This window comes from Paramormyrops kingsleyae, chromosome 2, assembly GCF_048594095.1.
Source record: "Paramormyrops kingsleyae isolate MSU_618 chromosome 2, PKINGS_0.4, whole genome shotgun sequence".
NCBI classification, from domain to species: Eukaryota; Metazoa; Chordata; class Actinopteri; order Osteoglossiformes; family Mormyridae; genus Paramormyrops; species Paramormyrops kingsleyae.
Genome location: NC_132798.1, coordinates 39,418,889 through 39,439,578, shown reverse-complemented (window position 1 = coordinate 39,439,578; position 20,690 = coordinate 39,418,889). Strand labels below are relative to the sequence as shown.

The 20,690-nt window shown below is 41.8% G+C and overlaps 4 protein-coding genes across 5 annotated transcripts; 2 read left to right on the top strand and 2 right to left on the bottom strand.

The window, feature by feature from the left end:
- The first annotated feature begins 16 nt into the window (after window positions 1-16).
- On the top strand, window positions 17-1,457 carry mrpl40 (mitochondrial ribosomal protein L40). The gene is made up of 4 exons (XM_023837104.2): window positions 17-157; window positions 443-526; window positions 641-799; window positions 1,125-1,457. Exons 1-4 carry the CDS (start codon window positions 96-98, stop codon window positions 1,432-1,434), a joined length of 615 nt encoding a protein of 204 aa, XP_023692872.1. The 5' UTR covers window positions 17-95; the 3' UTR covers window positions 1,435-1,457.
- A 172-nt stretch (window positions 1,458-1,629) lies between these two features.
- On the bottom strand, window positions 1,630-3,600 carry c2h22orf39 (chromosome 2 C22orf39 homolog). Its single transcript, XM_023837106.2, has 3 exons — window positions 3,364-3,600; window positions 2,377-2,544; window positions 1,630-2,113 (listed from the first exon to the last, which is right to left on the bottom strand). The coding sequence occupies exons 1-3, from the start codon at window positions 3,526-3,528 to the stop codon at window positions 1,982-1,984; spliced, it is 465 nt and encodes a 154-aa protein (XP_023692874.2). The 5' UTR covers window positions 3,529-3,600; the 3' UTR covers window positions 1,630-1,981.
- Window positions 3,601-5,466: 1,866 nt separating this feature from the next.
- Window positions 5,467-10,094, bottom strand: ufd1l (ubiquitin recognition factor in ER associated degradation 1). Its single transcript, XM_023837117.2, has 12 exons — window positions 9,929-10,094; window positions 9,475-9,607; window positions 9,185-9,217; window positions 8,983-9,104; window positions 8,639-8,769; window positions 8,436-8,508; window positions 7,413-7,481; window positions 7,151-7,219; window positions 6,985-7,035; window positions 6,693-6,781; window positions 6,533-6,614; window positions 5,467-6,212 (listed from the first exon to the last, which is right to left on the bottom strand). The coding sequence occupies exons 1-12, from the start codon at window positions 9,929-9,931 to the stop codon at window positions 6,138-6,140; spliced, it is 930 nt and encodes a 309-aa protein (XP_023692885.1). The 5' UTR covers window positions 9,932-10,094; the 3' UTR covers window positions 5,467-6,137.
- Window positions 10,095-10,233: 139 nt separating this feature from the next.
- Window positions 10,234-19,947, top strand: cdc45 (CDC45 cell division cycle 45 homolog (S. cerevisiae)). 2 transcript variants are annotated; one of them, XM_023837115.2, is made up of 19 exons: window positions 10,234-10,474; window positions 10,721-10,780; window positions 10,867-10,959; window positions 11,045-11,182; window positions 11,562-11,708; window positions 12,067-12,125; window positions 12,207-12,255; window positions 12,341-12,402; window positions 12,519-12,569; window positions 12,761-12,880; window positions 12,995-13,126; window positions 13,213-13,311; window positions 13,413-13,574; window positions 17,538-17,676; window positions 17,873-17,956; window positions 18,035-18,153; window positions 18,402-18,478; window positions 18,798-18,865; window positions 19,238-19,947. In XM_023837115.2, the coding sequence occupies exons 1-18, from the start codon at window positions 10,424-10,426 to the stop codon at window positions 18,860-18,862; spliced, it is 1,707 nt and encodes a 568-aa protein (XP_023692883.1). In that variant the 5' UTR covers window positions 10,234-10,423; the 3' UTR covers window positions 18,863-18,865; window positions 19,238-19,947. The 2 variants fall into 2 exon arrangements, with proteins under 2 accessions (XP_023692883.1, XP_023692882.1); XM_023837114.2 differs by lacking the exon at window positions 19,238-19,947 and adding an exon at window positions 19,021-19,169.
- Window positions 19,948-20,690: the final 743 nt, after the last annotated feature.

The window sequence follows — 20,690 nt, the reverse complement described above, 5'->3', positions numbered from 1 at the left end:
AAAAGGATTTACAATTTGTACATTTAACAGGAGAAGATCTGTGTGATTATAAGCATTTGTTGGATTGTAGAGACATTTGTGCATTACCGTAAATTATGTTCGTCTCTGTGGGCACTACACTAACGAGGGTATTGTTGCACCAAAGTACGACGACATGGTAAGAGATTACCGGAATGTTATATGTGCGATATTTGCCGTAAGAATGATGGAGGTCAGTGTGCTACTTATATTCATTATGTTTGTGTAGCGTTATCCAGGATTTGTAGCATAATTTGCTTACATGTTTAATCTGCAGTTGTAGTTGTCACATGAATCGGTTGCTGTGACCAGAATCAGTAATATTTTAGTGTTAGTTTCTAAGTGTCATTTGTTGAATGTAAATTGCATTTTATCTCTAACGGTGGTTCAGGTTTGAGATCTAACGATACGTTGTTTTGTTCAGCATATTAACAGCTCAGCCAGCAAACATTAGGCTCAATCACTGGTTTCCATCTTTACTTGCAGTGAAGACCTCTACTCCTGTAAGGTTAGTGTTGAGGAAAAACCAATGTACTATGGGTTACCTACCCAAATTTATCAGTATGGTACTGCTATAAGAACGTGGTTTCCTGTCTGCTGGAGCATATCTTTGTTCTAATAGAGCAGAGCCCACTAAGAAGAAGAAAAAAGTAGACCCAAAACGAGATGTAGAGGCCAGAGAACGTCTCAAGAAAAAGCTCAAAAGAATGGAAAAAGTCCCTCCGGAACTTATACCTATTGAAGATTTTATTGTACCATCCAAGTACCTTGACGAGATCAGGTATGTCTCACAGAAGCAGGCAGTGCTCTTGATGCATGCACGTTTAATAAGTATAGCAAAATTCTCATAATTTAAGGGCTTATTCTGTAGTAAGTGTAGATATTTAAGGTTTGTGATGCATTATACTTTTGTGTTAAATTTAAGATTATATGTACATATACATAAACATATATGTTTATGTATATGTGTATGTACATATAATCTTACATTATATATATATATATATATGCACTTCTCTTTACTTCTATTAATGTTTATCTTGTTGATAAGTGACTTATGAGTACGTGCAGTCTTGTACTGTATGTCCTGTATGTGTATTTTTCAGAGTGCGATCCCCACCGCAACTGTTGTCAGAGGAGAGCGAGCGCAGGGCGCTGCTGCTGAAGGACTGGGCCCGGTACAAGCAGGCTCAGCACAAGGAAGAGATGCAAGCTATTGCTCAGGCTCTGGATGCACAGCAGGAAGCACTGAAGGAGCTGCGGCTGGAGTCCGAGGAGCTGTATGAGGCTGCCATCCAACGAGACCCAGAGCTTGTCCCTTTTCTAAACCAGGGACCCAGCCACACACCACCAATAACAAACTACCAAGCACCAGAAGGCAAATATAATGATATTACCAAGGTTTATGTGCAATAAGTAATAAAAAATGCAGGGCAGAACTGAACTGTATCAGTTTTTTTTTTTTGGGGGGGGGGGGTTGCTTAAGCATTCATGGACCCTACTAAAGCTTCAAATAGGTTGTCTTGGATGTTTCTGAAGCTACAGTCTCCCCTGCAGACCTAGAGAATCATGAGGAGTATAGATACTTATGAAAACATCTTTCTTGGTATATTACACTCATGTTTGACTTTACTTTTTTCTTCACAATACAATGTTTAGTCCATGGATTCTGTGCAGCAAAGAAATAACATTCTACTACAATTTACCTGTTCTGTGTAAAACACATTGTATATAGCCCTTTACTGGGTAAATAGTATAGGGGATGGATGAAGTAAATAAAGGCACTATTAACTGATACTTACAAAAGAAAGGGGAAAAAAATTGGAACATACACCATACAAACAGTTTTTTTTTCTTTTTTGTTTGCTCAAGTTTTGACCAAATAAACCATGTACAATATACATGGTAAAGTCAGGATAGGCAAATAGGAGGTCCAGTTGACCATTATTGGTATGTTGGGATTTCAGGGTTCCTCGGGCTTTTCCTGGTTCAGAGGTAAATGCCAGTCTTCAGGGGGCTTCTGTCGGAGTTTCCACACTGGGGCAAACTTACTCTGTGCTGCCACCCTAGCTCTTTCACTTTGCTGTAGCAGTTCCTGGTAACAAAGTTCAGGACATGCAGTTAACACTACATTTCTGCAGATCCCCCTATTCTATATTAAATTCTTTGATCATTATCCTTGGGTTACTAGTAACTAGTGAAATACCCTAACTATTGAATTATGAGGGTTATTTCTTACAAATTAATATATGGCCATTTTACGGCTACTATATATGGACACATACTCCCATAAAGTCACCCATATTCTTCATGGTGACAAATTATGGCTGTATGTGTCTTACTGTAAGGGACTCTTACCTTGGCCTCAGCATTATGTCTCTTCTCCCATTCTCGACAGGCTTTGTAGTCGTCCTTCCACTGCTGACAGGCTGGGATCGTACCAAAAGTGTAGTACTGGTAAAATCGATTCCAGAGGCTTTTGCAGTGATTGAATTCATTCCAGTAGTCATCACACATTCGAGGGGGCTAAAAAAAATAAATACAACATAAATACATGAAACATTTTAAAGGAACCATTTGTATGTTAGTCACATTTAAATCATTAAATGAAAGCATTCACTTGTCTTAGGAAAATTAATTTGGAAAAAATGCTGAGTATTACGAATAACCGTAAATCTGCAATACTTCATTATGATCAAAATAATTATATTGTGCTATTATTCACAGGTATATGCATAAATACACAAACTATAGAGGGAAGTTCACTGAATTACTGGTCTAAAACGACAGCAATGTAAAATATACTGAAAAACTATAATATCTGAAACTCGTCAGATTTAGCAAAAGTCAACAATTTGCAAACCCACTCTAATGAGTGGGTTTTTTGCTCATAAACGATAAGTAGCTTTCAAGTGAAGCAGTTTTTGTCTTTAAGCATGTCTATTGGTGGTTATTGAATATTTCTGAGAATATGTACTATTTAACACCGTGTTTTCTAGATCCAGGACAGCACTGCAGGATTTAAAAATGTATAATATTATAATCTATTAAAAGATTAAAGTTATTAACTTTATTTTGGAATAAACTACTAGTTGGAAGCCAGCGATACAAATAATGGGATACAGGTATTTCGGAATGTATTTCTAGAATTTCGAAAACACTGGATCATTCACCGGTAACGTCCTTCTGATTGCCGCTATTCCTGTTGTAAAACAATCCATGACAACATGTACAACTGAAATCAGCTTTCAAACTATGACTCATCAGGCAAAATATAACCATAAGTGTCAAAAGTATATTATAAAAAAATCTCGTCTTATAAAAATAATAAAAATACAAACATACCCTCCACACTGCATTCGTAGCGGTCATCCTCGGCAGTTCCTTGCTTGTCAACCGGAAACGGATGCATTTTAATCTCATGGTGTAACTACCAATCAAACACTCCGAAAGTACAGGTCCCGCCCTAATGATTTTTTTTCCCGCGGTAGTGATAAGGCTTATTTTCATTCTACTTATACACTTAATATTAAGGCCGTTATAATATGCGATATTTCGCAACTTAGAAGGGCATGACAAACGGTACAAAATACCAAAGATTCACCCAATACATACACACACATACATACACACATACATACATACATACATACATACATATATATATACATATATATATATATATACATATACACTCACCTAAAGGATTATTAGGAACACCTGTTCAATTTCTCATTAATGCAATTATCTAATCAACCAATCACGCTTCAATGCATTTAGGGGTGTGGTCCTGGTCAAGACAATCTCCTGAACTCCAAACTGAATGTCAGAATGGGAAAGAAAGGTGATTTAAGCAATTTTGAGCGTGGCATGGTTGTTGGTGCCAGACGGGCCGGTCTGAGTATTTCACAATCTGCTCAGTTACTGGGATTTTCACGCACAACCATTTCTAGGGTTTACAAAGAATGGTGTGCAAAGGGAAAAACATCCAGTATGCGGCAGTCCTGTGGGTGAAAATGCCTTGTTGATGCTAGAGGACAGAGGAGAATGGGCCGACTGATTCAAGCTGATAGAAGAGCAACTTTGACTGAAATAACCACTCGTTACAACCGAGGTATGCAGCAAAGCATTTGTGAAGCCACAACACGCACAACCTTGAGGCGGATGGGCTACAACAGCAGAAGACCCCACCGGGTCCCACTCATCTCCACTACAAATAGGAAAAAGAGGCTACAATTTGCACGAGCTCACCAAAATTGGACAGTTGAAGACTGGAAAAATGTTGCCTGGTGTGATGAGTCTCGATTTCTGTTGAGACATTCAAATGGTAGAGTCAGAATTTGGCGTAAACAGAATGAGAACATAGATCCATCATGTCTTGTTACCACTGTGCAGGCTGGTGGTGGTGGTGTAATGGTGTGGGGGATGTTTTCTTGGCACACTTTAGGCCCCTTAGTGCCAATTGGGCATCGTTTAAATGCCACGGCCTACCTGAGCATTGTTTCTGACCATGTCCATCCCTTTATGACCACCATGTACCCATCTTCTGATGGCTACTTCCAGCAGGATAATGCACCATGTCACAAAGCTCGAATCATTTCAAATTGGTTTCTTGAACATGACAATGAGTTCACTGTACTACAATGGCCCCCACAGTCACCAGATCTCAGCCCAATAGAGCATCTTTGGGATGTGGTGGAACGGGAGCTTCGTGCCCTGGATGTGCATCCCACAAATCTCCATCAACTGCAAGATGCTATCCTATCAATACGGCCCAACATTTCTAAAGAATGCTTTCAGCACCTTGTTGAATCAATGCCACGTAGAATTAAGGCAGTTCTGAAGGCGAAAGGGGGTCAAACACCGTATTAGTATGGTGTTCCTAATAATCCTTTAGGTGAGTGTATATTCACACACACACACAAATATACATACATATATATATATATACATACACACACACACACATACATGTACACGTGTTTGTGTGTGCGTGTAGTGACAATGTATTCATATTAATAGTAAAGAATCCGGCACGACTTCAACTTTTAAGCTTATGCTTAGTGCCAGCCTACCTCTACAAAATTCTGACGTTAAATATGGACCCACAAGTTGTATTTCATTGTCTTTCACTTTGCCCCTGGTTGGAGTAACTTACTGTGCACAAATCATTCATATACACACATACTGAAAACAATTAACTGCATATAAAATTTATATTCTAGTGTATATCTAGTGTATAGTTAAAGTAAATTATATGATACGTCCTAATAGCTATTTAATGGTTGCATATTAACATCAGAGATAATAATGAATGTAATACTTAACTAGTGCCAATATTTTTCAATGATTATTTCCACTGAACAGTCAGCATTCATATATCTAATGCAAATTTAGATCAAATGTGTAAAACATTTGTAAAAAAAAATTAAAATACTTAAACTAGTACACTATGAAAGTTAAATATTTTATTCAGCAGTTGTGCAAGCTTATGTCCATCTACATTAAGGCCATTGATAAAAAATAATCCAATCAAATTTTAAAATAAAACAAAAATTACATGAGCAGCTGAAGAAACCCAGAAGAAAAAGCAATATCACAAATGCTCAGGTTAACTGTTTGCTGTATTTTGAGTGTCAGTGAGCCAGTGAGGGATTCACTGACCGTTTGGTGCATTTAAAAAAAAAATATATATGGCCTTAATCACATTTGGAACATCCTCCAAAAAGTGACACTTCATTGTATGTATAGCATTAAATGGACACTTTATGTCCAAAGTTACAAACTACAGCTTGATGAACAATGAAAAAAGTTGTTTTTCCCTTTTCATCCAAATACCCAAGATTCAAACTACTTTTAAAAATCTGTCTCACAAGCTAAAGATATATTTGAAAGCTCAATCACTCAAAAGGGACAAAAACCAAGATCTAAAGTATGTGCATTCATATAATCAAATCCAAAAAGAAAATTGTATTTCAAAACAAAAAGTGAGAATCCAGTTTCTTAACCACTTTTACACACTTAAGCACTGCCTGTGGTTGCTTTTACAAAGTCCATGGAAATCAGTTTCAGTTGCAGACTCTCTACTCAGTCTCTCTGCATCACATTAAACAGCTCCTTCAGGGTTTCCTGCCCTTCTTGCGCAGTGATTGTCCTTCTCCAGAAAAAGCAATAAAACGACTCATGGTATCGTCCTGCAAGCAAAGAGGAAACACTGTGTACATCCATCTATGCTTCATAGTATCTGAACCAACACAGGGCAGAAGTGAGCTTGGACCTCAACCAGTAAACATGTGGAATGGGATAACCTGGGTAGGATGCTAGGCCATCACAAGAAGCACAATTGCACTATGAGCAATTCAGAGAAATAAAGACTCCTTATCCTGTCTTTCGGGGCTATCGGAGGAAACTCACAATAACACTGAGAACATGCAAACTCCCTCACAGAGCCTGGGTAGAGTTTAAAGTAAAGATAAATTTATCATGCATTCAGTTAGTTTTCCTTAACTCTTACCTCATCCACCTTCTTGGGCTGAGGGCGCGAGTTTCTGATAAATGTAATCCTCCCAACCTTATAGTCATAGTTTGGGATCCCTCTGCAAAGGATATATGATGGTCATGTGGTCATCAGGATGCAGAACTAGGATGCACAAGTAACTCGATCACCTCCTTACCTTTTGATATCGCTCGGATCAATGGGGGCAGGGCTGGGCTCAATGCCCTTCTTTTTGCCATCAAGGCGGTTTCCTGAGCCCGAGAAAGCCTAAAAATAAAGCAAAGGAAAGTGAATTTCTGACATGGTGCACTTTAGAACACAGGGGAGAGAATACATTTAGAACTTAATTACAAACTCAAGAATATAGCAGAAAATAGACCAAGGCATTGGGACTCCCTATCTAACCAGTCCACAGAACATTTCTTTTTAAAAAAAAAAAAAAAAAAAAATACCCCCAAAAAATAACATACTCTGAATCCCATATCCATGTCTGCATAGCTGCTGGGGTCTCCAACCTCTTCCTAAAGTCCAAGAAGAGACACATTTGCAAAAAGCAAGACTCCTATCTGTTGTTTGAATTCATTAAAATATGACAGAACAAACACAGGTGAAATTTAGGGAGAATAGATGATTTACTGCAGGCTCCTCTGTGTGCTGGAGACGTCTCTCTGGTTCTTTGTAACCCAATGGTGCATCAAAATCCACCTTATCAGAAATGCATGAGGTTTAGAGAAAATATACATATCATACTTAAAGCACTCTGGATTAACATGGTGACAAATTGTGCTGAAAGGCCCAAAATTTGCCTAGTTTCTATGCACATTACACACTGGATATAAAGCGGATTTTCTTTAGTACATGGCGATACATGTAGTGGAACTTTAAAGGCCGGTCTTACATTCATATCACATTCAATGATGGACACCGCCTTGTCTGGCTTGGTCTCCATCACACGAAGTTCATAGATCTGGGGAAAAGTTCAGACAAGACGAATCTTAATTTAGTGAATCTCTTTTGTTGACATGCATGTGAGCATATATACATGTATGTATGCATGTATGAGTGTATATTTTATATATACACAGACACATTCATGCACACAAACAATATATACACTACCAGTCAAAAGTTTTTGCACAACTTTTCTATTTATTTCATAAACTGTAGATGTTTTATTCTTGTTAAACACTGGAAAGTTGAGGGAACAACTATATAAATGAAAAAAATAAGTAAAATAAAACAAGAATAAGTTTCCTTTATAACATAGAAAGAGTTTGCAACAATGCATGCCTGACATCCTATTAATTGGTTGTGTGATGATGGCATGGTCAAATTCTAGGTCAGGGTTATTCAACTCATGGTCCTCGAGGTCCGAGCACTGCTGGTTTTCCAGCCTTCCTTTACCTGTCAGTCAGGTGTGAAGCCTCTGACCAATCAGAATCAGTAATTATTAAACAACTACCTGGGAGAACTGAAAACACGGCCTGGATTTGGAATCGAGGTCCAGAGTTGAAGAACCCTGTTCTAGGTTATACTTTAACTTTAAATGCACTAGTTAACTGTTTCATCCTATGAAACATAAGTATTTAATGTCCCTTGTAGAAGGAATGCCTTGAATTATAATTGCTAGAGGAGGTTACTTTGAATTGAAGATGACATTTTCTTGTTAATAAAATGTATGTAAATGGTGAATAAATTTGTTAGCAAAGAATATTGAGTATATTTTTAGTAAATGTTAAATGAATAACATGCAAACGTAGAAAATCTCAGTGGGTGCAAAAAACTTTTGACTGGTAGTGTACATTCATGCATACATACAAATATATACTGTACATACAAAACATTTTAATGATTGGTTATCCATAAAAGGTGTGTTATACTTCCAGCGACAATTAAAAAAAATAATGTATTGAACTGGTACCTTTTCATTATAGTTGATAGCAATTACATCACCGGTGGTCAGACAAGCAAAGTTCCTCAAAGCATTCTCTAGTCTTCAAAGGCACTGTTAAGGAATCAGGATTACACAAATCTTTATAGCCGGAATGCACCAATGTGCACTGTAAACACAATGTCATGTATTGGAATGCTACAGGGGCCATTCTCAGTCATGAAAAAGGATACACTGCTTTCGGGTTTGTGATATCCAGGAAATCAGGACTCTGTGGTTGGAATTTGGAATAAGTTGCTACCATGAGGTTGACGCTTTCTACTTGTACCAGACCCCCCTCCTCCAGTAACAGGTTCTGCATCATCTAGGAATAATCAACATGAAACAACTTTCATACTTTCACCATATACATTAAATCACAACCATTGCTTAAAACAACAAGCTCTGAAGCATTCTCATGAAAAATCATTTCTCACTGTACCATGATGGTTTTTGTTACACAATGAATCTAAAGACTGGTCTTACAATATTTGATAAAACAACCATTGTTTACATGTGTACATTTGTCAAATCTTACCCAGTGAGGTAGATAGCAAATTCCTTCATCGGCAACAAACTCCAACACCCCACAGTGTGTCATGCGATCAGAATTCTTATTTGTCAGTTTGAACAACATTGGATATGTGATGTTAAGACGACCTGCAAAAGAGGAGAGCTAGTTGCATGTACGAACATACAAATATTCCTAATTTGCTAAGTTTTGAAAGTTACATACTTACTAAGTTGGTCCAGGGCAGAAGGAGGCATTATAACTGAAGTGAGAGAAAACATCTAGATTACAAAAAGTTCTATACAATATATATATATATATATATATATATATATATATATATATATATATATATATATATTATAGACACAAACAAGTATTGTTTTAATCGTAATGTTTATTTAACATGATGGTAGATTTCATAAACATAGATTGAACTTTAAGAGTTCGAAACATCCACGCCAGAAAACTAATTGTGCACAATAACATAATGGATGCAATATGAAAGGTTGGGGATACTTTTGCCTCCTTTTTCGACATCAGATCGGTCGTTGGGCCCAGCCAGCATGGACACAGAGTAACAGCGGTATTGCGTGGAGAAGCGGTTTTGGAAAGCCCGTGGGATCGGGTGGTCGAACATATTAAAAGAAAACTGCGAAGAATAGTAGATAAAATAACAGAAAAGACTGTCAACTATCAACTAACCATCATATTCAGACAAATTGTGTGGATGGTGTCCAGGCCAAAGAATTTAAGATAATTACAGGGAAAGACATAATAAATGCACGAAGAATCACTTCACAAACGAAAACGTTTGACTGTCTTATACGCCATGGTCGTAGATTTTACTCACACAGAATAGCTCACTAATGGTGACTGTCCATTTTAGTTATTTTCCTCTGCTAGTATAGGGACTGATTTCATCAAATAGTATAGTGACTGTCCATCAAAACAGTGTTAAAAACATACTTACCATGTCTGTTAATGTTGATGTATATGTTACGTATATTATACACTATTAGAGAGCAGAAATTCAGCCTACCCAGTCTGCTCTATTTCTTTCTCTGCGGGGAAGTACCCTGTCACTGTAGGAAATGACGAAAGAAAACAGACGTCACCGAGCCAATCACATCACGAACTAGGCACTCTTACCCATTCTGTCACATTACTGGCCTACAATTTTGTTTTGTCGTCTTAGTCTCGTTTTTATTGGTTAGGCTGCTCTCTAGCTCTCTCTATAGGTTGTCTTCTGACAGAATGTTTTATTAAAACGTCATTGCTATTGGTTAGTTTGATCTTAACAAGCCAATCTTAAATTTTGTAAAATTGGCGCCAGGTTTTTAACAAGGAAGGTCTGATAGAGAGCGAGTTCGCATACCGCATTATTTCGCGTTTTTTTGTTTCCCGGGTGGTACAGAAAGTAATTTTTATTATATCAAAAAATATTTCGCTGAGGAACCATTGCAAAATGTTTCTTACGGACATCCGCAAAGAGTTTTACGATGTTGTTGTGAACCAGGTGAGGCTTGATGTGATCGTGTTGGCAAGCTTGCAAATTGAACGACAGGAAATATGCAAATCCAGAAGCTATAATCTTTAGTGATAAAAAAAAAATTGGGAGGTAAATGAGGTCAACCCAGGCGTCAAATCTGCATGTTTGTGATAATTCTTTAAATATTTTAATTAACTGAGTGCTTTGTGTCAACGGGGGTCCGGTGCGGATGGAGTGTCTTAACAGTATTTTGTTGTGTATTTCTATTTCCAGAGAGTCGCTCTCTTTGTGTCTTCCGACGTTGACGCATTATGTGCTTGCAAAATATTGCAAGTGAGTATCATTATTTCTCCCGTATTAAATACAGTGAGACCCGTGACATTATTTACACGGTGCTTTAACGTGTTATGTGTACTTAGGCCCTGTTTCACTGCGACCACGTTCAGTATACCCTGGTGCCAGTTACCGGCTGGCAGGACTTGGGAACGGCCTTCCTTGAACACAAGGAGCAGGTAACAGCCATGATGCGTTAGGTCTTTAACTTCGCTGAAAGTTTTTGATGCGAACGAGTAAGACAGCACCACACTGTCTTCGCAGTTCCGATATTTTGTATTGATAAATTGCGGGGCCAACGTGGACCTCTTGGAGACTCTACAACCAGAGGAAGATACGATCTTCTTCATCTGCGACACGCACAGACCCGTGGATGTGGTTAACGTCTATAACGATACTCAGGTAAGCTCAAGGAAGAGCAGATGTGATGGCTGCCTTGTCGATAACATCACCAACTGCTGCGGATTAAAAAGGAGAGTCTTGTGTCTGTTTACTTTAAAAATCAATTTTATTTCTTGTCGTAATACAAAAAAGCAACCTGGAAGAATCGCGAATTTTAATTTAATTGACTTTTCCCCCACCCCTATTATCCACTGTAGCTTATCAGGTTTAAGTTTCGATCATCAGAATGATTGACGCTACACCCAAACGGCGACTGCTGTCATATAGTTGCTCCTCAATACCGGTAGAAAAAGACCCTCACTCTGAGTACAAATTAGTATTTTCATGTGAACATGTGCTGAATTTCACTCACCTGCCACCACCTGGTCCCCTTCCACAGATCAAACTGCTCATCAAGCAGGACGATGACCTTGGGATCCCTGCATATGATGACATCTTCCGTGATGAGGAGGAGGATGCTGAGGACTCTGGTAATGAGAGTGACAGCAACTCTGAGCCCTCGGGGAAACGGACACGTTTCGATGAGGTGAGATTTGTTTGGCACTAATTGATGGCCATCTTATGATTAGCCCTTTTAGTCTGGCTGATTAGCTGATATTATTTATAGTGCCCCAGATGTAGTCTTTTGCCACTTCACATAGCATTTAGAAAATCTTGCTACAGTAGCTTTTTTGATGGATTCTTCAACAGTAATGGGAAGAACATGTCTGTAAAACCCATGGTGGAACACTGTCAGCCACCAGCTGGTTTTGCTTGTGTCCTACTGGTTAATGTAATGGTCTCGATTAGGCCACACCATGTAATGAGCATATTAATACCACATATAGTCCTCCATGTGCCTGCAATGACATTCTGGCTAAGCTGTCCTGCCTGTCTGTTGACAGGGAGCTGTGGAGAGGAGAATTGAGCGCCAAAGGGCAAAGAGGGAGTGGGAAGCACGCAGGCAAGTCATCATGGACGTACATATTTAAGACCACTGTTTTGTAGCCAGTGAAGCCTTGCAAAACACTTTGTCTTTTAACAGGAGGGAAATTCTGTTTGATTACGAACAGTATGAGTACCATGGAACTTCGGTGAGTACCTAATTTAAAAAATAAAAATAAATAATAATTTTATTCTAATGAAAATGCCAATCCTTTCTTTCTTTTTGTTTTTAAGTCTGCAATGGTTATATTTGAGCTGTCATGGGTCATGACTAAGGACACAAAGGACATGCTGTGGTAAGTCCTCCAACTTCCGGGTATCTTTATTATAGTGTAGATTTTTTTGTGTCTTTTGACAGAGACATTTTTATGCAAGATTTTTTTTCAGCTGCATTATTGATTTCTCTTGATAGGTGGGCCATCATTGGATTGGCAGATCAGTGGGTCCATGATAAAATCACCCAGTAAGACTAAACTTATTCATAAGCATTTCCTTTGCTTTGTGAAGTACTATTTTCTGTAACCTTAGACTGTTAATTTGGAGCCATAGAACAATTGAGGTACTAGCAGCTCAGATCACAATGAACCAAACAACAAAATGTACAGTGCATCTTATGTATGCGCATGTGAACTAATGTTGCTCTTTGTCATGCAGTATGAAGTATGTGACAGATATTGCCACACTACAGCGTCACGTCTCTAGACACAGCCACCACAATGAAGATGAGGAGAATTCTTTATCTATCGATTGCATGCGGATCTGCTTCGAATATGAGTATCCTGCCTTGATCACACATTTGAAATCTTATTCTGTATTTATATACTACAGCACTAAGCTCCATGTGCAGGCCAGACCATGGTTTCTGGTTTTCTTAACTTATCCTCACAGTCTGCGGCTGTCCCTCTATCAGCACTGGTCTCTCTATGAGAGCATCTGCAACTCCTGTTACACTACTTCCAGTTTCAAGCTGTGGTCCATGCATGGGCAGAAAAAACTTCAGGAGTTCCTTGCTGATATGGGGTAAGTCCATCGAGCCATTTTTACAGGTTCATTTTTCACCACTATGTCCAGAGGGATCTAAGCAATTTTACTTTGTTCCATTCCAGTCTTCCTCTAAAGCAAGTGAGACAGAAATTCAATTCAATGGATATCTCCATCAAAGAGAACCTGAGGGATGTCATAGAAGAATCTTCTAATAAATATGGGTATGCAGCCTGTCTGTTAACATCCAAACAGCAGTCCTGCTATTCATATGGCCTTATAGCTACCTGCTCTGGATTATAGTCACGCTTGTCATCTTTTCCAGCATGAAGGACATCCGCATTCAGACATTTAGTGTCCACTTCGGCTTCAAGAACAAATTCTTGGCAGGTGATGTGGTGCATGCAGCTGCCGCCCTGCTTGAAAATGTGGAGAAGGAAGAGAACCCCAGTGATAACTTCATCCGGGCGCTTGACAGCCTTTCCAGGTACGTCTGGGGTCTTTTTCAAACACTTTCAGATTTCTGGTTTTAGTAATTCACTAATCCAGTGGTTCTCAATCCTGTCCCTGGCGCCCCCCCTGCCAGAATATTTTCGTTACAACCCTACCTTAATAGGCAAAAGCTGGTTACAGAACAAACACGGCATGCGCTGTGCGTGCCCCATTCAAAAAAACAGCGGTGTCCGCTCAACGCGCTGTGCTCGCATGGGGCTTCTGCGCAAAGAGTAGGCGTAGTTTTCAAAACTCTCTCCTGTCATTTCAGCTCGTGGTCAGTAGCGACGATGTATATTTTGCATTCAAAAAGATTCTACGCTTGTGTGATATATTGTCCGTGTCTGAGTTCCCAGAGCTATAAGTTTTCCCTCTATTTAAATTTGGGTGCCTTCTTTCTATTGATCGCACGACAATGCGTCACAGTGCTCAGCGGTCAGGTTATGCCTTTTGATAAATATAGCCATGTTTATAATGCTTTATGAATGCATTGTTATGAATGTGTTTAGAATTACTAAAAACATGGCCTTAAGTAAAGTGTGACCTATTTAAAATGTAATTCATTTTAAGTAATTATCTGAGATAGATTATATATAAATAAAATGGGCTCACCACCCATAGGAGGGGCCATAGGGGTCAGGTGCGATGTGAGCTGGGCAGTGGCCGAAGGCAGGGACCTTGGCGGTCCGATCCTCGGCTGCAGAAGCTAGCTCTAGGGACATGGAATGTCACCTCTCTGATGGGGAAGGAGCCTGAGCTTGTGCGCGAGGTTCTGAAGTTCCATCTAGACATAGTCGGGCTCACCTCGACGCACGGCTTGGGCTCTCCTCGAAGGGGGTTAGACCCTCTTCCACTCTGGAGTTGCTCACGGGGAGCCTTCACCTTCGTGTGAGGAGACGGGTCCTGACTGTTGTTTGTGCTTATGCACCAAGCAGCAGTCCAGATTACCCACCCTTTTTGGAGTCCTTGGAAGGGGTGTTGGAGAGCACTCCTCCTGGGGACTCTCTTGTTCTACTGGGGGACTTCAATGCCCACGTGGGCAATGACAGTGAGACCTGGAGTGGCGTGATTGGGAGGAACGGCCCCCCTGATCTGAACCCGAGCGGTGTTTTGTTGTTGGACTTCTGTGCTTGTCATGGATTGTCCATAATGAACACCATGTTCAGGCACAAGGGTGTTCATATGTGCACTTGGCACCAGGACACCCTAGGCCGTAGTTTGATGATCGACTTTGTAGTCGTGTCATCGGACTTGCGGCCGCATGTCTTGGACACTCGGGTGAAGAGAGGGGCGGAGCTGTCAACTGATCACTACCTGGTGGTGGGTTGGCTCAGCTGGTGGGGGAGGAAGCTGGCCAGGCCTGGCAGGCCCAAGTGTATAGTGAGGGTCTGCTGGGAACGTCTGGTGGAATCCCCTGTCAGGAGGAGTTTCAACTCCTACCTCCGGCAGAACTTCTCCCATGTCCCGGGGGAGGCGGGGGACATTGAGTCCGAATGGGCCATATTCCGCGCCTCCATTGTGGAGGCGGCTGACCAGAGCTGTGGCCGTAAGGTGGTCGGTGCCTGTTGCGGCGCCAATCCCCGAACCCGCTGGCGGACACCAGTGGTGAGGGATGCCGTCAAGCTGAAGGAGTCCTACCGGGCCTTTCTAGCTTGTGGGACTCCAGAGGCAGCTGACAGGTACCGGCAGGCCAAGCGGGGTGCGGCTTCGGCGGTCGCTGAGGCAAAAACTCTGGTATGGGAGGAGTTTGGCGAGGCCATGGAAAACGACTTCCGGACGGCTTTGAGGCGATTCTGGTCCACCATCCGGCGGCTCCAGGCAACATCAACACTGTTTATGGTGGGGATGGGGTGCTGCTGACCTCAACTCGGGACATTTTGGGTTGGTGGAGGGAATACTTCGAAGACCTCCTCAATCCCACCGACACACCTTCCAATGTGGAAGCAGAGTATGGGGACTTGGGTGTGGACTCCCCTATCTCTGGGGCGGAGGTTGCTGAGGTGGTTAAAAAGCTCCTCAGTGGCCGGGTCCTGGGGGTGGATGAGATCCGCCCGGAGTTCCTTAAGGCTCTGGATGCTGTGGGGCTGTCCTGGCTGACACGCATCTGCAGCATCGCGTGGACATTGGGGGCAGTGCCTCTGGACTGGCATACCGGGGTGGTGGTCCCCCTCTTTAAGAAGGAGGACCAGAGGGTGTGCTCCAACTATAGGGGGATCACACTCCTCAGCCTCCCTGGTAAGGTCTATTCGGGGGTTCTGGAGAGGAGGGTCCGCCGGATTGTCGAACCTCGGATTCAGGAGGAGCAGTGTGGTTTTCGCCCCGGCCGCGGAACAGTGGACCAGCTCTATACTCTCGGCAGGGTTCTGGAGGGTTCATGGGAGTTTGCCCAACCAGTCTACATGTGTTTTATGGACTTGGAGAAGGCATTCGACCGTGTCCCTCGGGGAGTCCTATGGAGGGTGCTCCGGGAGTATGGGGTGCTGGGCTTCCTTTTAAGGGCTGTTCGGTCCCTGTATGACCGGTGCCAGAGCTTGGTCCGCATGGGCGGCAATAAATCGAACTTGTTTCCGGTGAGGGTTGGACTCCGTCAGGGCTGCCCTTTGTCACCGATTCTTTTCATAGTTTTTATGGACAGAATTTCTAGGCGCAGCCAGGGCGTTGAGGGTGTCCGGTTTGGTGACCTCAGGATCAGGTCTCTGCTTTTTGCAGATGATGTGGTTCTGTTGGCCTCATCAGACCATGACCTTCAACTCTCACTGGGACAGTTCGCAGCCGAGTGTGAAGCGGCTGGGATGAGAATCAGCACCTCCAAATCCGAGACCATGGTCCTCAGCTAAAAAAGGGTGTAATGCTCTCTCCGGGTCGGGGATGGGGTCCTCCCCCAAGTGGAGGAGTTTAAGTACCTCGGGGTCTTGTTCACGAGTGGGGGGACGATGGAGCGAGAGATCGACAGGCGGATCGGTGCGCAGTGATGCGGGCGCTGCATCGGTCTGTCATGGTGAAGGAGCTGAGCCAAAAGGCAAAGCTCTCGTTTTACCAGTTGATCTACGTTCCTACCCTCACCTATGGTCACGAGCTGTGGGTAGTGACCGAAAGAACGAGATTGCGAGTGCAAGCGGCTGAAATGAGTTTCCTCCGCAGGGTGGCTGGGCTCTCCCTTAGAGATAGGGTGAGGAGATCGGTCATTCCGGAGGGACTCAGAGTAGAGCCGCTGCACCTCCGCATCGAGAGGAGCCAGATGAGGTGGCTCGGGCATCTGATTAGGATGCCTCCTGGACTCCTCCCTGGTGAGGTGTTCCGGGCATGTCCCACTGGGAGGAGGCCCCGGGGAAGACCCAGGACACGCTGGAGGGACTATGTCTCTCGGCTGGCCTGGGAACGCCTCGGGATTCCCCCAGAGGAGCTGGATGACGTGGCCGGGGAGAGGGAAGTCTGGGTTTCCCTGCTGAGACTGCTGCCCCCGCGACCCGACCTCGGATAAGCGGGTTGGATAATGGAGGGAGAGAGAGAGAGATATAAAAAAAACTTTTATAGGCCTTAAATAAAAACCTACTTAATTCTACAACAAGCCAGAGCACTTTCACAAACTTCTACTGCAAAAGAAACCAATTGTTGTAGTCGTCATTCTGCATCATGCACCACCTGTGGCATCAGTATTGTAATAAAACAATTACAATTTACAAGTATTTGGTAAATAATTATTTCCAGGATTTTTCCATTATATCCTTTATACTTTTGCCAGTATGGCTGTGAAGTTGACTTAATTTTACGGGGTATTAAAAAGATCTAAAAGTCTTAAATGTTACTTTGAGAACCCTGTTGGTACCCTGGTAAGGGTTACTGGTGCCCTTTGCCAGTACCCATGTAAATATGAGTTTATGAAGGCGAAGCTCAGCTTATCCACTGCACCTGAAAGATATACCCCTGCTGGTGTGCCTGACCTCTCCACTCTGCATAGGAGCAAGTTGGACCAGCTGCACTGTGGTATTGAGCTGGCCAAGAAGAAGCTCATAGCCATTCAGCAGACAGTGGCCAGCTGCATTTGCACCAACCTCATTCTGTCTCAGGGCCCCTTTCTCTACTGCTGCCTCATGGAGGTCAGTCGTGGGGTGCAGTTCAGGGGGGCCTCTGGTACTTTTGATGATGGTCACTACTAAGCCACCTCTTTTTTTGTATTTTAAGAATATGGGTCTGCCCTTCAGAAGTTCATTGTTGTTTACAGGCCAAGAATATTACTTTGAGTTCTTTGTTTCAGTTGTTCTCTCTGTGTTTATTTGTGTTTGTGTATTGCAGGGAACCCCTGATGTAAAGCTGTTCTCCAAGACTCTGGCCCTAACACTGCTTTGCAAGTACCTGCTAAAATCCTTTGTTCGTTCAGTGAGTATGCTGCCAGATACTTTCACTAAACAAGAGAAGCCATCAATAGTCAGCCCACCTGGAGCTTTCTCTTTGTAGACCAGGAACAAGCGCTGCAAGCTGCTCCCGCTCATCATGACGGCCCCAATGGATGTGGAGAAGGGCACGGTTATTGTACTGGGAATCCCACCAGAGTCTGAGACATCCGACAAAAAGAAGTGTGTGCTTATGCAGTTTTATTTTGACTATTTGTTAATCTACATGACAATTTTTCACATTAAGGGCTGTCAATACTGGTTTGTATATATAGTGGTTATTACAGTACTGTGTGTTATTGTAGATAAATTGAAGGCAAATCCTCTTCATACAACAGAACAGAACGGGGAACATTTTTGTGTATCGGAGGGAAGAATCAGTTTCCTTAGATGTTACCTGCATCTCATTATGCACACATTGTGTGTTCCAGTTTCTTTGGGAGGGCTTTTGAGAAGGCTGCAGAGAGCACTGGCTCCAGAACACTGCATGACAACTTTGACACATTCGGTAAGCAAGGCTGTGTAACGTGCCTCATATGTTTTATGCAAATAGCCTGTGATTTATTCTGCAGTGCAGTGTTGGTAGTAATTCCATGTCTGTACACTAGATGGAAGCATCAGAACAGATCTGCTTGTATTTATAATGGTAAAAGTTACCTGTGAGTCCAAAAGTTTTAGATGGGCAACGGTTAATGTTTAATTTGGGTTGTGAATTGGTTTTGATGCATGCAAATAGAGGGCTCCTCCTATGAGCTTCTGTATGGTGAAGAGCAGGCTCAAATTAGCATTCAGTGTAGTATAACATCCTCCTCAACCTTCTGACCTAGTTATCGAGCTGAAGACTGAGGACAGAAGCAAGTTTCTGGATGCACTCATTACCTTGCTGTCATGAGGGGTGAGTATGTTTGCTGAAGGTTAATACAGTGCTATGCAGAAAATGTATTCATTGTTAATGACACTGTAATATTTAAGTAATTCTTTTGGGTTAGTAATTCAAATACTTGTTTTAATGTAGCATTATTTGATTTTTGTCTGGCATGTGTTTTTCAGGTTAATCTGGCCCAGTCACCTTGTGTCGTTTTGATTTGAGTGGTTTTTGTTTTTATGCATTTTGAAATTTTTTTTTATTATATTTTCAGTGTAAATAGTGAATATGCACATAGTACTTGCATTAAATAAATTATTTTAAAAATACAGAATTCTTTGTCTGTAAATTTAGTTGCAAACAACTGTTTTTTTTTTTTTTTTTCCCCCCTGCTCATCCAAGTGATGAAATTTGAATGGGAAAACTGCAAAGACCCAAATGCAGAGCAGACAGCCAAAATGCCAGAGAAGAATCAAGGTCGGGGACGGAAGCAGAGGTCAAATAGCCGAAGGATCTGTTCTGGGGGTGTGAGGGGAAAGGCAGGCACCCGTGCAGATACTGGATGATTATTACAAGCAGGCACCCCCTCACTGGGGGTCAGAACTCGCTGGGAAGGGGATCGGGAAAAACTCAGACATACAGGGAGAAACGAGGCAGAGAAGTACTGAAGTCACACATGCCAAAACAATACATCATACTGACTATACTGGTTCTACCAGTTATATACCCCTGGCAGTTACTCGGCCGAAGCACAACAGCTGACAGTATTGTGGTGAACTTGAGCAAAGCGGGGGGTTGTGACTGCAGAGAGGTCAGCAACAGTACTCAGAGTAATGATAATGATATGCGGATATGGATTTTTCAGACTCTTTTGGAATTTGATTCCCCTTCGTAACTGGGTTGCAGTTTATGTATTTAAACTTGTATGCTTATCGGCCTATTTGTGTAATTGCCCTTGTAGCTCTATGATTCTACAGGAAATGCTGACGGTGTGCCCCACAGGCTGCAATACCAGAATTCTGTGACTGATCATAACACATAGGCAGGGTTGCACCAACATGGATTAAATTAATCCTGGTTCAGACTCAATGTGGGGTTGGTAAATCTAGGTTTAAACTGGTTTATAATTAGAGATGTTTCATATACAGTAAAACTGGTCTAAGTTGCCGGCTTGTAACTCATCAATGTGCACAACATTTTATTCTAAAATGGAAACAAAGGCTAGGTTGCACCAGCATGGTCTAACTTTTAAACAGAAGCCATGCAGATTTACAAAAGACTGTGTCATACCTCAATGGGAACAGAGACGGGGACTCGAGTTTGCGACTTGGACTCGAGTTGCACTTAAATGACTTGCAACTTATTTTTTGACTCTGACTCAACTCCGGCTCAATGATAGCGACTCGTGAACAATAACAGTCTTTAAGGCTCTGTTGAAATTTCTACACATGCGAAGCATTGAGTGTACAACTCTTCCTAAACCCTAAAGGTATTAAAAACATCATGATGTGCTGCGCATAGGAACAGGAGCCAGAGAAGCGTGACATCAGGTGATATCAGCAAACATCATGATTTTTCTGTTTTTCCATAAGAACATAAGAACTATACAAACGAGAGGAGGCCATTCGGCCCATCGAGCTCGCTTGGGGAGAACTTAACTAATAGCTCAGAGTTGTTAAAATCTTGTATAGTTCCTTCGTAAATTATTCATAGTTTCACAGTCAAAAAGAGGTTCAGGATACATTTCACTGCATGTTGTACCTGTATAACTATGCATGTGACAATTAAAATAATCTTGAATAACAACACAATTTAAGCTATATATCATTTACAACATAGATTAAGCAACACCTGT

Coding starts and splice junctions, on each gene's coding strand:
- mrpl40 (XM_023837104.2), top strand. CDS start 96: ATGTTCGTCTCTGTGGGCACTACACTAACGAGGGTATTGTTGCACCAA. Junction 527..640: donor AAGACCTCTACTCCTGTAAG/GTTAGTGTTGAG, acceptor TTGTTCTAATAG/AGCAGAGCCCACTAAGAAGA. Junction 800..1,124: donor AAGTACCTTGACGAGATCAG/GTATGTCTCACA, acceptor TGTATTTTTCAG/AGTGCGATCCCCACCGCAAC.
- c2h22orf39 (XM_023837106.2), bottom strand. CDS start 3,528: ATGAAAATAAGCCTTATCACTACCGCGGGAAAAAAAATCATTAGGGCG. Junction 2,545..3,363: donor CTACGAATGCAGTGTGGAGG/GTATGTTTGTAT, acceptor TATTTTTTTTAG/CCCCCTCGAATGTGTGATGA. Junction 2,114..2,376: donor GACATAATGCTGAGGCCAAG/GTAAGAGTCCCT, acceptor CTTTGTTACCAG/GAACTGCTACAGCAAAGTGA.
- ufd1l (XM_023837117.2), bottom strand. Junction 7,220..7,412: donor TCATTGAATGTGATATGAAT/GTAAGACCGGCC, acceptor ATTTCTGATAAG/GTGGATTTTGATGCACCATT. Junction 7,036..7,150: donor AGCACACAGAGGAGCCTGCA/GTAAATCATCTA, acceptor CTTGGACTTTAG/GAAGAGGTTGGAGACCCCAG.
- cdc45 (XM_023837115.2), top strand. CDS start 10,424: ATGTTTCTTACGGACATCCGCAAAGAGTTTTACGATGTTGTTGTGAAC. Junction 11,183..11,561: donor ACGTCTATAACGATACTCAG/GTAAGCTCAAGG, acceptor CCCCTTCCACAG/ATCAAACTGCTCATCAAGCA. Junction 12,881..12,994: donor CGGATCTGCTTCGAATATGA/GTATCCTGCCTT, acceptor TTATCCTCACAG/TCTGCGGCTGTCCCTCTATC.